The sequence below is a fragment of the Schistocerca nitens genome, chromosome 2 (assembly GCF_023898315.1).
Source record: "Schistocerca nitens isolate TAMUIC-IGC-003100 chromosome 2, iqSchNite1.1, whole genome shotgun sequence".
Classification (NCBI taxonomy): Eukaryota; Metazoa; Arthropoda; class Insecta; order Orthoptera; family Acrididae; genus Schistocerca; species Schistocerca nitens.
Genome location: NC_064615.1, coordinates 1,018,946,708 through 1,018,963,974, shown reverse-complemented (window position 1 = coordinate 1,018,963,974; position 17,267 = coordinate 1,018,946,708). Strand labels below are relative to the sequence as shown.

Below are 17,267 nucleotides of genomic sequence, written 5' to 3'. Positions count from 1 at the left end.
GGAAACGTGCCGTTTCCATGCTACAGCCATTTGAAAACAAGTCGCTATGCAACAGGGTAGTCATCGTTAGGAGTGCTTATGTCGGATCGGCTGATGTCATTTGACGTCCGTCCTACTTTTCTGACCTGGTTCGAGTCTCGTTCACGTGTGAGTGAGTGTTAGAGCAACATGGCTGAGTACCCGTTTGCAGAAAACACCGACATGAGCCTTCTGAATGGCGAAGCTCATGGTAATGGAAGATCTGCTCGTCGCCTTTATCAACATCGTTCTCCACAACGTCCTCCTCCATCGCATACTCTGTTCACCACAATTGCACAACGGGTTCGTGAAAGGTTAGCTTCACCGTGAGCGTGGTGCTCCAAGGAGACGCCGCACACCCGAATTGGAAGAAGCCGTACTGCACCACGTTGAAGAGAACTCGTTAACGAGAACACGATCAGTTTATTTAGGTATTAGTGACCGGAACTGTAAAAGAAGTGATCTACATCTACATCTACATCCATACTCCGCAAGCCACCTGACGGTGTGTGGCGGATGGTACCTTGACTACCTCTATCGGTTCTCCCCTCTATTCCAGTCTCGTATTGTTCGTGGAAAGAAGGATTGTCGGTATGCCTCTGTGTGGGCTCTAATCTCTCTGATTTTATCCTCATGGTCTCTTCACGAGATATTCGTAGGAGGGAGCAATATACTGCTAGACTCCTCGGTGAAGGCATGTCCTCGAAACTTCAACAAAAGCCCGTACCGAGCTACTGAGCCTCTCTCCTGTAGAGTCTTCCACTGGAGTTTATCTATCACCTCCGTAACGCTTTCGCGATTACTAAATGATCCTGTAACGAAGCGCGCTGCTCTCCGTTGGATCTTCTCTATCTCTTCTATCAACCGTATCTGACACGGATCCCACACTGCTGAGCAGTATTCAAACAGTGGGCGAACGAGCGTACTGTAACCTACTTCCTTTGTTTTCGGACGGCATTTCCTTACGATTCTTCCAATGAATCTCAGTCTGGCATCTGCTTTACCGACGATCAACTTGATATTATCATTCCATTTTAAATCACTCCTAATGCGTACTCCCAGATAATTTATGGAATTAACTGCTTCCAGTTGCTGACCTGCTACATTGTAGCTAAATGATAAGGGATCTTTCTTTTTATGTATTCGCAGCACATTACACTTGTCTACATTGAGATTCAATTGCCATTCCCTGCACCATGTGTCAATTCGCTGCAGATCCTCCTGCATTTCAGAACAATTTTCCATTGTTAAAACTTCTCGATATACCACATTATCATCCGCAAAAAGCCTCAGTGAACTTCCGATGTCATCCAAAAGGTCATTTATGCAAATTGTGAATAGCAACGGACCTACAACACTCCCCTGCGACACACCTGAAATCACTCTTACTTCGGAAAACTTCTCTCCATTGAGAATGACATGCTGCGTTCTGTTATCTAGGAACTCTTCAATCCAATCACACAATTGGTCTGATAGTCTATATGCTCTTACTTTGCTCATTAAACGACTGTGGGGAACTGTAACCAACGCCTTGCGGAAGTAAGGAACACGGCATCTACCTGTGAACCCGTGTCTATGGCCCTCTGAGTCTCATGGACGAATAGCGCGAGCTGGGTTTCACACGATCGTCTTTTTCGAAACCCATGCTGATTCCTACAGAGTAGATTTCTAGTTTCCAGAAAAGTCATTATACTCGAACGTAATACGTGTTCCATGTACTGGGTCACGTCTAATCAGTTACTTGTAAAAGTGGTTACGTTACCAATATGTTTTCAAATGGTTGTAGCAAGGAAATGGAACGTTTCCGAACATGGGTTACAGTTCAAAATCTTACCTACTCACTCCCCTCTGGAAGCCTTACCAATTCCTGAACATAGTATATGCAAGCGCTGAATGTGCCAGTGCTTCTGACTATTGCATTTCATTTCCCAGGAGCCTTTGGAGAGATAGAGGATTGTGCTTTACTTTTTGAAGGAGAAATTTCATCCCGCCGAAGAGATATTACTTAATGGGTAAGAAATGATTGCACGAGTACCGGCAGAGTGTTTACAAGCAAACATAACACAGCATTTTGTTCTCGATGGAGAGACGTCTACGGACGTTACAGTAACCTGTGGCGTGCCACAGGGGAGTGTTATGGGACCATTGCTTTTCACAATATATATAAATGACATAGTAGATAGTGTCGGAAGTTCCATGTGGCTTTTCGCGGATGATGCTGTAGTATACAGAGAAGTTGCAGCATTAGAAAATTGCAGCGAAATTCAGGAAGATCTGCAGCGGATAGGCACTTGGTGCGGGGAGTGGCAACTGACCCTTAACATAGACAAACGTAATGTATTGCGAATACATAGAAAGAAGGATCCTTTATAGTATGACTATATGATAGCGGAACAAACACTGGTAGCAGTTACTTCTGTAAAATATCCGGGAGTATGAGTATGGAACGATTTGAAGTGGAATGAGCATATAAAATTAATTGCTGGTAAGGCGGGTGCCAGGTTGAGATTCATTGGGGGAGTCCTTAGAAAATGTAGTCCATCAACAAAGGAGGTGGCTTACAAAACACTCGGTCGACCTATACTTGAGTATTGCTCATCAGTGTGGGATCCGTACCAGGTCGGGTTGACAGAGGAGATAGAGAAGATCCAAAGAAGAGCGGCGCGTTTCGTCACAGGGTTATTTGGTAAGCGTGATAGCGTTACGGAGATTTTTAGCAAACTCAAGTGGTAGACTCTGCAAGAGAGGCCCTCTGCATCGCGGTGTAGCTTGCTCGCCAGGTTTCGACAGGGTGCGTCTCTGGATGAGGTATCGAATAAATTGCTTCCCCCTACTTATACCTGCAGAGGAGAGCACGAATGTAAAATTAGAGAGATTCGAGCGCACACTGAGGCTTTCCGGCAGTCGTTCTTCCCGTGAACCATACTCGACTGGAACAGGAAAGGGAGGTAATGACAGTGGCACGTAAAGTGCCCTCCGCCACACACCGTTTGGTGGCTTGCGGAGTATAAATGTAGATGTAGATGTATAAGGGAACACTAGCACAATATGCGTACCTGCTACGTTCTGAGGCGGGGTTGGCGAGGTAGGCGGTGGGGCTGCGGTTGATGCTGACGCCCAGCAGCTCCCCCTGCGACAGGAAGAGGCGCGCCGGCTGCATCGACAGGTGGGCCCGTCTGATGCTCTGCAACAGGACACCGCCTACTGTTAGAGGCACTGGACATGGCCATTAGTCTATTAGAATGAACCAACAGTCTACATTGCAACTTCATTTACCGAAGGCTTAAAGACTATTTTTCGATATGTAAATTAGTTCTGAAGGATAATGACAGGTGTAAAAGGCTGGACTGACCTCTACTATGCCGGAGAGGAGTGCGTCGTAGGTCTGCCGGACGAAGCCGAGAATGCTGATGTCGAACAGGAAGTCCTGCATGAAGCCTCCGGGTCCTGAGTGCGTGTGCGTCGCGCTGATCATTAGGTTTTGCTCAGAGTACATGCCACCGAACTCCTCCCGCAGCTTAGAGATCACCTGCAAGAATAGTGGCGCACCTGACGTCGAGGTGGATGCAACACAAACATCACATCTCTGATGTCGATGTAGGAAGATACAAGGCGACTTAGACAAAATTTCTGGTAGGTGTTATAACACTACCGCCTGCTACTGCTTATACCATAACCTTGAAGTCGGAAGCAGATCGTAAAATGGAACTATCTTGTTAAAGAAATTATGGTATAAGGCAACAGAGCAGTGTTACCCTCTGAAAGGAATTTTGTTGTGTTGACCGCGATTCACCTAACGGAGGTGGCTTATCGGAAGTGAAAGTCAGAATTACGTAAATATTTAAACAGTATCAAACAATATTCTGCCTATCCACAGTGTCCAAATGATAATAAAGAAAACGGTCGCCAGCGTAATTAGGCATGAGAATGATTAACATTCTTGTTCAAGAAAATAGATGAGAGTAACTTTAATGGACAGACACAGCCTATACTTTATCATATGAGAGTGCAATGAACTCTGTCACTAGCAGATGTTGACGTTAAAGAAAGTGCTAACAGTGATAGGAGAACAAGACTATTTGCATAAGGACAACAGATAACGAAACACATTATTACCTTGAGGACTTAGTCAAAGTGAATGGTCTCAATAATGTTACTATTAATATTCACTGTAGAATCGTAAATTGGACAGAGGTTCAATATTACTTTTCAATCACATTCTTATCTGACATGAAATATGGATATGGTTCACAGCAAAATTAGTTATTCTGCATAGATTAAGTCTCTCACTACTAAACACCTTTCTACTTAGAATGAAAATTAAATGGAATTCACTAACAGATTATTTCTCACTGTCTTTTGAATAAAGACGTTACTGTTTTCATAGATAGTGATCTTTCTATTAATCGTTATCTACATGAGCATAATAGACAAACTGTGGATCCTATGACACCATTAATATGCACTTTTAATACACAAGAGGATCCCAATATTGTAGAGAATTTGACTTGAATAGCAAGAGTAATTAAAACTTTCTATAATTAAGCAATTTTGTCTATTTTAACTACTTTCAATGGATGGGGCCCCTTAATCTTGTCCACTTTAGCAGAGCAAACTAAATACACTTTCAATACACTAAAGAAACAAGCCCTTAACAAACATGAACATGTAATTTTCAACAGTAATAGTTCTCAACTTTTACTGCAGTAGAACACAACTTGACGTGGTTATAAGACAATAGTTCACCTTTGGGCGATTTTCAACAGACTGCACTCTGATCATTTAATTTGAAAAACTCTATAAGCCACAGTTTTGAGGACATTCATTTTAGAAGTTGGCAACAAAATATTAATAAGCAGTTTTAATAGAAAAATTATTTTTAGCAAGCACCATTTACTATATTACTCAGTTCTGCTACATTAACTTTAACTTAGTTTCTTCTTACTACCTTCAAGTGGCATTAATTAGTAAAACACTGAGCTTTAATGTTCTTTCAATAAGGACACTCGGTAATCACTTTAGCTTGGGAAGGATCCTAAGTAGAAATGTGACAGAGGATAAATCAAGGCAAGTTTTCATAGTCTTTTGGTTGAAAACAAGTAAATCATCCACATGAGCTGATCCTTCACTGTACATTTCTACTATTCCTTGGTTCCTTTTCAGTGATTGCGCAATGTGGTGGCGATTGCATGTTGGTAGGTGGATTTGCGGGTAGAATTACTGCGCTCTTGCATTTCTTGGTGGCGATGATAGATACCAATTCCAGAATACTTCCAGCTCTTTATCCATCCATCCGAGGCATTGGGAAGCGTCAGGAAAAGCCTCTCTCGGAACCAGCACAACACACAACTTTTACATGAGCAGTTGATAGTTTGGTAGCTCGTTCCCGACTTACTCTTGGTTCCATCTTTCTATCCATGTCCACCACATTTTGCGCGCACTACAAAGTTCTGTTCCCGAGGGGAACCACACCACCTTTTACTTACAAAGTAACTAAGAACCGTAAGTGAAGGTCAGCAGTTAACATAACAGCAACCAAACATTTTCAACAAAACATTATTTAAACAAAATTACAATTATATACAGTAAATTTTGTTCCCTCCAAATGAGACAAAGAATTTAAATGACAGATACACTACATTGCATAGAATCAAACCATGTCATCAAAGTTTTTGCCAAGAAAGGAGTATACAATTTTGTGTTATCGATTCAATCAATCAACATTTACAGCAGCTCAACAATAGAATGGTGAAGAAAACAGAAAACAAAATGTATCCACAAAAGGTATGTAGTATCTAATCTATGGTATTACAGTGTGATGAATGGCAGCTAGCTCTAAATGTGAAAAAAATGTAAGTTAATGCAGATGAGTAGGAATAACAAATATGTAATGTTCGGATACAGTATTACTAGTTCCTGTTTGACACAGGCCTGTCATTGAAACATTTGTGTGTAACGTTGCAAAGCTATATCAAATGGAACGAGTATATGAGAACTGTGATAGGGAAGGTGAATGGTTGACTTGGGAGAATTTTAAGAAAGAGTGATTCATCTGTAATGGAGACCACATATAGGACGTTGGTGCGACCTACTCTTGAGTACTGTCCGAGCGTTTGGGATCCGTACCAGGTCGGATACAAGGCAGACAGTGAAGCAGTGCAGAGGTGGGCTATTCAGAGGCGATCTGCTAGATTTATTACCGGCAGGTTCGAACAACACGCAAGTATTACAGAGATGCTTCAGAAACTGAAATGGGAATCCCTGGACGATAAGCGACGTTCTTTTCGAGAAACGCTATTGAGAAAATTTAGAGAATCGGCATTTGCAGCTGACTGCCGAACGGTTCAACTGCCGCCAACATACATTGCGCTAAGGACCACAGAGATAAGATACGAGAGATTCCTGTTGATGGCGTTGCTGCACCGTATAAGCAAAGAAACGCAACTCCGACACGGATAAGCACCGACATGTAGACAAGAGATCACTGTAGCATTCGTGTGTTTCCGACGTCCGCGCAGTAAAAGCAGAGACGTGTACTGCGTCCAAACAAGACCAACGTGCTGTTATTCTTTCGTTGGCTGCCGGAGAACGAATAATGTTTGTAGGGAAGCATGTCTGTCGGAAACCACCTTTATGGGATGGTGTTGCCACAGCTTCATGATGAAGCGTAACCTTCCCCTTACCTATTGACCTTAATGACAGTGAAAAATTAAACTGCGTGTACCTAATGAAATTTGGGGAAAGCAATCTTCACCGAAGTTAATCTGTCGGTAAAGAGGGAGGAAAGGGCTACATCTAAATGAAAGGAAAAATGCAAATGAAAATGGTGGAAATTAATTTTGAAAAACGGTAAAGTTAATGAAGAAAGTAAATGTGCGGTCATTACGTTAACAAATAACTGTCGTTAATTAGATATTTGAGATTAGGGGAAAATTATGGTCGCCAGCCCTATGGACAACTACTATAATAACTGAAAAAGAAAGGTTAATGCACATATCATTACCACTAAAAGCGTTGCAACTGAAGGTTGACACGTGTTGTGTGAAAACTGAATGTTTGTCAGAAGTAATAAATTTCGCTACACTCTGACTTAATTTAGCAAAAGAATTAAGAAAACCGGAAAATTGAAAGTTAATTTAGTGACTGAAATTAATAGTGAATTTTGCTTCTGAAGCACTACGAAATTAAATAAAGTAAGGTTAGTCTTGGGCTACCTCAACAATCATCTCAAATGCTACTTGAATCTACGCAATTTAGAAACAAGAGATTTAACTATGAACTTTAATTAAATGATTTTGAACAATTAACAATAGTAAAATTTAGTAAGTACCAAGGCGAGCTCCAGTCACAGGTAAGCTAAAATATGGTAACAAAACTCGCTGTCTTAATTTGTGCTTGTGTAATCTAAATATTGTAGCCAGCTATGAATAACTGAACTTCGAAGTTAAAGCAGTGAAATGGAATGAATGATATTACTTTAATGGTGGCATTTGAATTTCAACGACACTCGAGTTCATTTCGGAAAAGGAAGGGACCCTGCTTGGTAATGCAATTGGGACAATGAGCAACAAAGGTTCACGCTAAGTTGCTGTATTTTAGTAATCCAAATGGAACAGTTTGAAAAGCTGAGGTCTGCCATACAGTTCTAAAACTATACGTGCTTTCAGTCTGCCTTGTTGGTTGACTGAAGGTTTGGAGTCGTCGATCGAGGAAGTGGCGACAATCACTTATTGTCGGCCGTAGCCGTTGCAGAAGCTGGATGTTGGCGCGCCTTCTTCTAGAGACGGTCACCATGCGAAACGGGCTCTTGATGTGTCCCAGCTAATGCTTCCCGTCCGCGACACCGTGCCAGAAACTATCATAGCAAGTCGAGCGCAATTACATGCTGCCAAACCCCGAAAGCGCGGCAACTCGCGGGAGCGTCACTCAACACACATCTCCACCGCCCTACTCCAGCCAGACTCTGCTCTGCCCGCGCTCCACGCGGCAGAGTTAACACTACTCCAGATCCTAAACACTTTGGTTCTCCACATGACCTATCGATGTAACCGTTCGATAGCATAGTTTTCCCAAGGCATGACCCAGCGTAAAAATACAAATAATATTTACAAAACAAAACCAATTATACCTCGACATAAACGCAAAGAAATATATATACACAAAACGTAAAACAATTACAATATATAAAGACACAGAAATTTCATATCTTCAGGTAACAAAATAAGGAAAAATTTTATAGTAGAATAGATGGAAATAGGAGGATATGCATTTCCGGCGTTACAAACGCTCACGTCAGCTCAAGTACCAGACAGTAATGGACATCTTCACGCAGCAGGACACAATACATTACTACAAGGGGATCTTGAAGCAGGTGCGTCGGCGGTATGATTGCATCAGTGCTCACAGTGATTTTGCCTGATTGACATTCCGATTCTGTACTGTGCGGCCTTAGAACGGAAACTATTTTATACTTTGTCTGTGAAGAGTATCCCCACAGCAAATATCTGAAGGCGCACGATCCGGTTACGTTGGCTAATAAGCGTGAATATAGTTCCCGATCCATCCTCCGGGGACCTTTAAGTTTAGAGAATGTGTCACCAGACGAGTAGAATATGCAGGGGCGCCATCATTCTCCAAGGAAACTCTTTTAATAAAGCTGAAAGCTCGCATCCGAGTATGTCTAGAATGCGGGTCCGTATAAGAAGTTGCATTAACACAACAGACCCAAATAATCATTATCGTATTACATCATACACCTAGAGAAGTGTGTTTTAAATGTGTCTGCACAAAGGTACCTGGATATTCGTCGTAAGACCGATGTGAGCTGCGAGTGTTAATGATACCGTCAGGTGTGGATATGGCTTCATCAGTAAACAGAATTAAAGCTATGAAAAGATGATTTGCAACTAGGAAAAAAAAAAAACATTCTAATCGTCTACCATCCTCTTCTTCTTGATGTCACTGAATACGTTGTAAACCACCTCCACGTCGCCTCTACTTCCAGTTGTTAGTCAGTAGAAATCGACAAAAATGGGATGCTTTCGGTCAAATAGCATATTTTCTTCATCACCTGCTGAAATTAGTATGATATCGTTGCGAAGTAGTAGCAAGAACCTCATTGTACAACATGTGTCTGCTGTCTAGGCGACTACACTTTTGCCACTTAAAACCGTGCTAGCGGTAGATATCTGCTGGTTAGTAGAAACGTCATCTAGCTGGCAGTAATTGTTTCTTTATGATGCCAGTGGGACGAAATTACATTGTGGAATTGACTCTGTAACAAAAATGTGTGTGGTCGTGTGGTAGCGTTCTCGCTTCCCGCGCCCGGGTTCCCGGGTTCGGTTCCCGGCGGGGTCAGGGATTTTCTCTGCCTCGTAATGACTGGGTGATGTGTGCTGTCCTTAGGTTAGTTATGTTTAAGTAGTTCTAAGTTCTAGGGGACTGATGCCCATAGATGTTAAGTCCCATAGCGCTCAGAGCCATTTGAACCATTTGAAAAACATGTGTTTGCAGTCGCCGGACGAAGGAAAGGCTCCGTCTCATAGACAAAACATAAGAACGCTCACGTACTGTCTTAGACAAAACATAGGAACGCTCACGTACTGTCTTTATTTATTTTCTCGCCAGTTTTGCGCTCATTTTATGCATGGCCCTTGGCAGGCGCAACCTCCCCACACATTCAGTAAGGCCTTATTGAATTAATGTTGTTGTTGTTGTTGTGGTCTTCAGTCATGAGACTGGTTTGATGCAGCTCTCCATGCTACTCTATCCTGTGCAAGTTTCTTCATCTCCCAGTACCTACTGCAGCCTACATACTTCTGAATCTGCTTAGTGTATTCATCTCTTGGTCTCCCTCTGCGATTTTTATCCTCCACGCTGCCCCCCAGTACCACATTGGTGATCCCTTGATGCCTCAGAACATGTCCTACCAACCGATCCCTTCTTCTAGTCAAGTTGTGCCACAAACTCCTCTTCTCCCCAATTCTGTTCAATACCTCCTCATTAGTTATGTGATCTACCCATCTAATCTTCAGCATTCTTCTGTAGCACCACATTTCGAAAGCTTCTATTCTCCTCTTGCCTAAACTATTTATCGTCCATGCTTCACTTCCATACGTGGCTACACTCCATACAAATACTTTCAGAAACGACTTCCTGACAAATATATGCTCGATGTCAACAAATTTCTCTTCTTCAGAAACACTTTCCTCGCCATTGCCAGTCTGCATTTTATATGCTCTCTACTTCGACCATCATCAGTTATTTTGCTTCCCAAATAGCAAAACTCCTTTATTACTCTAAGTGTCTCATTTCCTAATTTAATTCCCTCAGCATCACCCGACTTAATTCGACTACATTCCATTATTCTCGTTTTGCTTTTGTTGATGTTCATCTTATACCCTCCTTTCAAGATACTGTCCATTCCGTTGCTTCCCTTTCATGCCCCTCGACTCTTATAACTGCCATCTGGTTTCTGTACTAATTGTAAATAGCCTTTCGCTCCCTGTATTTTACCCCAGCCACCTTCAGAATTTGAAAGAGAGTATTCCAGTCAACATTATCAAACGCTTTCTCTAAGTCTACAAATGCTAGAAATGTAGGTTTGCCTTTCCTTAATCTAGCGTCTAAGATAAGTCGCAGGGTCAGTATTGCCTCACGTGTTCCAACATTTCTACGGAATCCAAACTGATCTTCCCCGAGGCCAGCTTCTACCAGTTTTTCCATTCGTCTGTAAAGAATTCGTGTTAGTATTTTGCAGCTGTGACTTATTAAACTGACAGTTCGGTAATTTTCACATTTGTCAACACCTGCTTTCTTTGGGATTGGAATTAATACATTCTTCTTGAAGTCTGAGGGAATTTCACCTGTCTCATGCATCTTACTCACCAGATGGTAGAGTTTTGTTAGGACTGGCTCCCCCAAGGCTGTCAGTAGTTCTACTGGAATGTTGTCTACTCCCGGGGCCTTGTTTCGATTCAGGTCTTTCAGTGCTCTGTCAAACTCTTCACGCAGTATTGTATCTCCCATTTCATCTTCATCTACATCCTCTTCCATTTCCATAATATTGTCTTCAAGAACATCGGCCCTGTATAGACCCTCTATATACTCCTTCCACCTTTCTGCTTTCCCTTCTTTGCTTAGAACTGGATTTCCATCTGAGCTCTTGATATTCATGCAAGTGGTTCCCTTTTCTCCAAAGGTCTCTTTAATTTTCCTGTAGGCAGTATCTATCTTACCCCTCTTGAGATAAGCCTCTACATCCTTACATTTGTCCTCTAGCCATCCCTGCTTAGCCATTTTGCACTTTCTGTCGATCTCATTTTTGAGACGTTTGTATTCCTTTTTGCCTGCTTCACTTACTGCATTTTTGTATTTTCTCCTTTCATCAAGTAAATTCATTATCTCTTCTGTTACCCAAGGATTTCTACTAGCCCTCGTCTTTTTACCTACTTGATCCTCTGCTGCCTTCACTATTTCATTCCTCAAAGCTACCCATTCTTCTTCTACTGTATTTCTTTCCTCCATTCCTGTCAATTGTTCCCTTATGCTCTCCCTGAAACTCTGTACAACCTCTGGTTCTTTCAGGTTATCCAGGTCCCATCTCCTTAAATTCCCACCTTTTTGCAGTTTCTTCAGTTTTAATCTACAGTTCATAACCAATAGATTGTGGTCAGAGTCCACATCTGCCCCTGGAAATGTCTTACAATTTAAAATCTGGTTCCTAAATCTCTGTCTTACCATTATATAATCTATCTGAAACCTTTTAGAATCTCCAGGGTTCTTCCATGTATATAACCTTCTTTCATGATTCTTGAACCAAGTGTTAGCTATGATTAAGTTAAGCTCTGCGCAAAATTCTACCAGGCGGATTCCTCTTTCATTTCTTAGCCCCAATCCATATTCACCTACTACGTTTCCTTCTCTTCCATTTTCTACTGTCGAATTCCAGTCACCCATGAGTATTAAATTTTCGTCTCCCTTCACTACCTGAATAATTTCTTTTATCTTATCATACATTTCGTCAATTTCTTCGTCATCTGCAGAGCTAGTTGGCATATAAACTTGCACTACTGTAGTAGGCGTGGGATTCGTGTCTATCTTGGCCACAACAATGCGTTCACTATGCTGTTTGTAGTAGCTTACCAGCACTCTTATTTTCCTATTCATTATTAAAGCTACTCCTGCAGTACCCCTATTTGATTTTGTATTTATGATCCTGTATTCGCCTGACCAAAAGTCTTGTTCCCCCTGCCACCGAACTTCACTAATTCCCACTATATCTAACTTTAACCTATCCATTTCCCTTTTTAAATTTTCTAACCTACCTGCCCGATTAAGGGATCTGACATTCCACGCTCCGATCCGTAGAACGCCAGTTTTATTTCTCTTGATAACGACGTCCTCTTGAGTAGTCTCCGCCCGGAGATCCGAATGGGGGACTATTTTACCTCCGGAATATTTTACCCAAGAGGACGCCATCATCATTTACTCATACAGTAAAGCTGCATACCCTCGGGAAAAATTACGGCTGTAGTTTCCCCTTGCTTTCAGCCGTTCGCAGTACCAAAACAGCAAGGCCGTTTTGGTTAGTGTTACAAGGCCAGATCAGTCAATCATCCAGACTGTTGCCCCTGAAACTAATGAAAAGGCTGCTGACCCTCTTGAGGAACCACACGTTTGTCTGGCCTCTCAACAGATACCTCTCCGTTGTGGTTGTACCTACGGTACGGCTATCTGTATCGTTGAGGCACGCAAGCCTCCCCACCAACGGCAAGGTCCATGGTTCGTGGGGGGGGATTGATGTAATGTATCCAAGTATTACGCCTGTTGTTGGTGACACGCAAGACAAAGTAGGCAGATGGGTTGCATCCGTATGATGCTGCAGGTGCACTAGTTTGGTAAGCCGCGTCCGATTATTCTGCCTAACTCGTTTCCAGATAAAAACAAGGAAACACAGAGAGAAGTTGCGCTGAGGTAAGCCCATGGAGCGGGTCTCAAATAACCGTTCGGACATCGTAGTTTGTTTTCTATGGTTTCCCTGAATCACATGAGACATCTTTTGTAAAGTCTTATATTTTCGATACGAATACGGCCGACATCTTTCACAATCTTTCCTCATCGAGATTGTGCTTTATCACTGTCGATTAAACGTTATAACAGGATCCCTAAATATGACGTTTTATGAAAACCGTTCTAATCGCAAATTCTTTGCACATTTTATGTAGAAAATTCGGTTCAAATATGTTCTTGTTGTTTTTATGATGTTGTAAGCTCCTCCCCTATTATCTACTATTATGGAGCCAGTTCACAAAATTTGTTTTGTAGGATACAGGTGAACACATAAGTAGACCAATGCGGAACGAAGGCGATAATTATTCCTCGAATCCACACGACGTCCACTGCCGGAAAAGAAAACCGCAACACCAAGAAGGGTTTGCTCGATGTAAGCGAACGTTGGTAGGCGTGTTTCTACATCTGAGAAGTAATAATTATTCAGCTTTCGCGGCAGTCACCTAAGAGCGACGCTTGTAACGCCAGTGTGAGGATGCAACTCAGGTTTGGTTTAAATACACGCTTTAACGGTCGCGAGCGTCAGTTACCTTTAAGATTGACGTGATGATCTGATGTTAGTCATGAATGCCTTTCAGGCGACTAAGACGCCTCACTCAGTTTGAATGAGGTCGTGTTATAAGGCTATACTGTAGAAACAGTTGGCGGGAATATAGCCACTATACATGATTGCTGGCAGTAGAACTCACAAGAATATAAGGTCGCAAGAAGATCGGGTTTCGCACAGCCATGTGGCACTACCGAGAGGGTAGACCACTGTGTTCGGCGTGTGGCCATAGCTTATCGTGCATCTGAAGTAGCAATTTGAGCAGCAGTTGATTCCACAGTGACGCAATGAAGCGTTACAAATCGGTTACTTCAAGGACAGCTCCGAGCCAGACGGCCTGTAGCGTGTGTGCAAAACCATCGTCATTTGCGACTTCCGTTGAGGGCGTACTGGAGGGCAAAGTGGAGGTATGTGACAGTGTGGCCGCTCGTTGGTTAGAAGAAGGTCAGTTCAGGGCCTGCAACCAACTTGTCTACGTGCTAGGCACACTGTACCCAAACTTGGAATTATGCTCTGTAGTGGGATTTCGTATGACACCAGGAGCACTCTCGTGGTTTCCCCACGCACGAAGACTGCAAATTTGTACGTCTGTCTGTTTTTTCTACCTCTTGGGCTGACAATCATGAACAATATTCCAGGGGCTGTTTTGCTACAGGATAAATCTCGCCCACTACCGTTGCTATAACCTAACACGTTCTACAGAGTGTCGACACGTTGCCTGTGCCTACTCTATCGCAAGATCTTCTCCAATCGAGCATACATGGGAAATCATCGGACGACAACTCCTGCGTTCTCTATAAACTGCATTAAGCATACCTGTATTGACAGACCAAGTACAACAGACATGGAGCTCCATCCCACAAACTGACATCCGTCATCTGCACGACAGAATGCACGCACGTTTCCATGCCTGAATTCAACATTCTGGCTGTTACATCAGTTACGCAAATTATTAATGTACATCTACAATTGTATTCATTAATTATTCTGTCACGCTGCGATTTTTTCCCCTTCAGTTTACGTATCTTAACAACTACTGCAAATGTACACGTGAAATATCAACTTATTACTCAACGCACGTGCCCTACCAGTCCACGAGCACGCACAGCCACTCACTCTCTTCTTTAAGTTCACAGCACGCTGGCGCACACCAAAAACCTTTTTATATTTATTTTACCTCCGCAGTGGGTACTCTATTGAGCCACCTAAATCACATGATAGCAATGATGGTTAAAATGATTAGTGAACTATGTGAAGAGAAAACAGAAATGAATATTTACAGATACAAGAGCTCAAGCTGTCACAATACTGTCCACCGTTGACAGTAAACAAATATATTGAGAAGTAAATTGGACAATTAGATTTATCAGCTTACGCCATTTCTGATATGCCAGCATAAGGAAGATGTAAAAATGAAATATGGTACAATTAAAGCGTACAGACGTTTTCAGTATTCTTAAGAAAATTAACAGTCACTTTATAAAGGCGAATGCCCTTAATAAACAATATATAAAGAGCTAATTGACAGAGGTGGTATCCCATACTCAGCAATATCTTCTAAATGTCCGGAACTTCATAGTCGACCATGGGACACGAAAACAAGGTGTGATTTACATCAGGTTTCTATTCAGAATCGTACAACCCGGACAGTTGTATATTTTGATTCGATGTACACGTAGAGGGAGACAAGCGTAGTTGAACGGAGTGGAATTTTGGTAGAAATCTTTGACTGATGCAGACGTGTCCTCGTATACCACGGCTATGCACTAATTCGACTTTTTAACACCGCATAATAACCGCCATGCGTTTGTTGATACACGTTCCACTCCTCTTGCCACAAATGTTTTCCGTGGCTATTGCCCTCACGTAGGTAGTCTCTATAGAGTAATTTAAGATCGAGGTTAGCGCCTATTGATGCAGCTTGCTTTGTTAATATATTAATTTCCTCATTATATCGGATGCCACAGTGGCAATGCACCTACAACAAATGGATTGTCTACCCCTCAATTTATAGGGAACATATTCAGATTCAACGTTTTGGTTCCAGTGACGCGGCGTTGGAGACAACACGGTATCGAATATAGACTCCTGATGAAAGCTAGCCAACGTGTGCTAGTAATAAGGATCCCTCAGTAAATGCACCAAGGAAATCACATGTTCTTTTGGCAGTGGTGGGGCATGTGGATGGTGGTAATGTGCCGCCGAAACTAGTCATGTGATAGGATAGAGACATTCTCAAGATACAGTTGTGGTGGTACTTTTTCTCATATATATCATCAGCTAAAGTCCACCGAACATAGAATAAGATGGACATCCATAAACCGATTAAGCCCACGCGGTTTGAGGCGTCATGTCACGGACTGTGCGGCCCCTCCCGCCGGAGGTTCGGGTCCTCCCTCGGGCATGGGTGTGTGTGTCGTTCTTAGAGTAAGTTAGTTTAAGTAGTGTGTAAGTCTAGGGACCGATGACCTAAGCAGTTGGGTCTCTCACGAATTCACAAACATTTGAACATTTTTTGAAACCGATTAAAATGTACAAGATCAGACATTTCACTTTAATGGACAAGCACAGAGTAATGAATAAAATCAATATCAGGACAGCTGTTAACTTGATGATTTAAAAGCTCCATCGAGTTCTTGAGAGGATGGGTGAAAGGATATGATGTATCTTCAACACGAGAAGGATGATTTAAGAATGGGACCGTTGGAGGAGCGAGCGAGCGTATCGATAAGTTCTTCTAACCAGGAAGTGGTAGCAGGAAGAGAGGAAACCATCCGGCTTTTCTAAAAGCCATCGTTTTATATCAAATGTCGTAATGGTTGCCTTATTAAGCGGAGAGCAAAATTTAATAAAGTCATTCTTCTTTGGTTTTTTCAGGAATTTATTAATACGAACATTTACTTTTCACCCTTTTTTTTAGCATTGGTTAAAGTCTGGTATGCTTCCTGTTCTCTTAAGGCACGTCATATATTGTCGGATGTCCCGGAACTGTGCCTTTATATTTGTCCCAGTTGGGTTCCGCCATTTTCGACTTACTATTAGCGTAAAATATTTCTGTCGTATAAATATATTGTTGTGGAGCTCTTTAGGGAGATGATATGATCCTAATGTATCTGTTTCAGCATGGCAATCAGAAAGGGGTGCAAAGAATTACATCAATTGGAGAAAGTACAGTAGCAGAAGCTCCGTTGTTGACTATCAGTGGGCTATTCTTTTCAGTAACATTCATCAAAACCCTGCCCTTTCTGTTTGTCATGTCTCCTCCTAATCCTACATCATGGGACTTCAAGTATCCACCTACTATAAATGGAGGTCGAGGCTGGTTTATTAAGTACCTACAGTCATCTTCTACGATACTACATTGTGGAGCTTTATATATCGAAATGAGCAGATTGTATGTGTGCAGCGACTAATTTGATGTAGTTGTTCCTTACGTTGATCGAGCACGGCTGATGAGGCAACGAATTTTTTACCGTTATAGTAACGCCATTCTTCCCATCATGACCGTCCTTCTATATTATGAAAAACTTTTGTAGGAACAGTTTCCTGTAACTTGAATATTGTTCCGCATAACTGGACAACATGAGGATAACTAATGAATAATCCTTTTCCAAGCTTTCCCTGTTCGAGT

General features: G+C 42.1%; 1 protein-coding gene across 1 annotated transcript in view; it reads right to left on the bottom strand.

The window, feature by feature from the left end:
- The window catches only part of LOC126237363 (neutral ceramidase-like), a 327,593-nt gene that overhangs the window by 173,466 nt on the left and 136,860 nt on the right, over positions 1-17,267 (bottom strand). Inside the window, exons 4-5 of the mRNA XM_049947431.1 lie at positions 3,371-3,547; positions 3,075-3,202 (exon numbers count right to left, since the gene is read on the bottom strand). Coding sequence (XP_049803388.1) covers positions 3,075-3,202; positions 3,371-3,547 — 305 coding nt within the window. The remainder of the gene's footprint in view (positions 1-3,074; positions 3,203-3,370; positions 3,548-17,267) is intronic.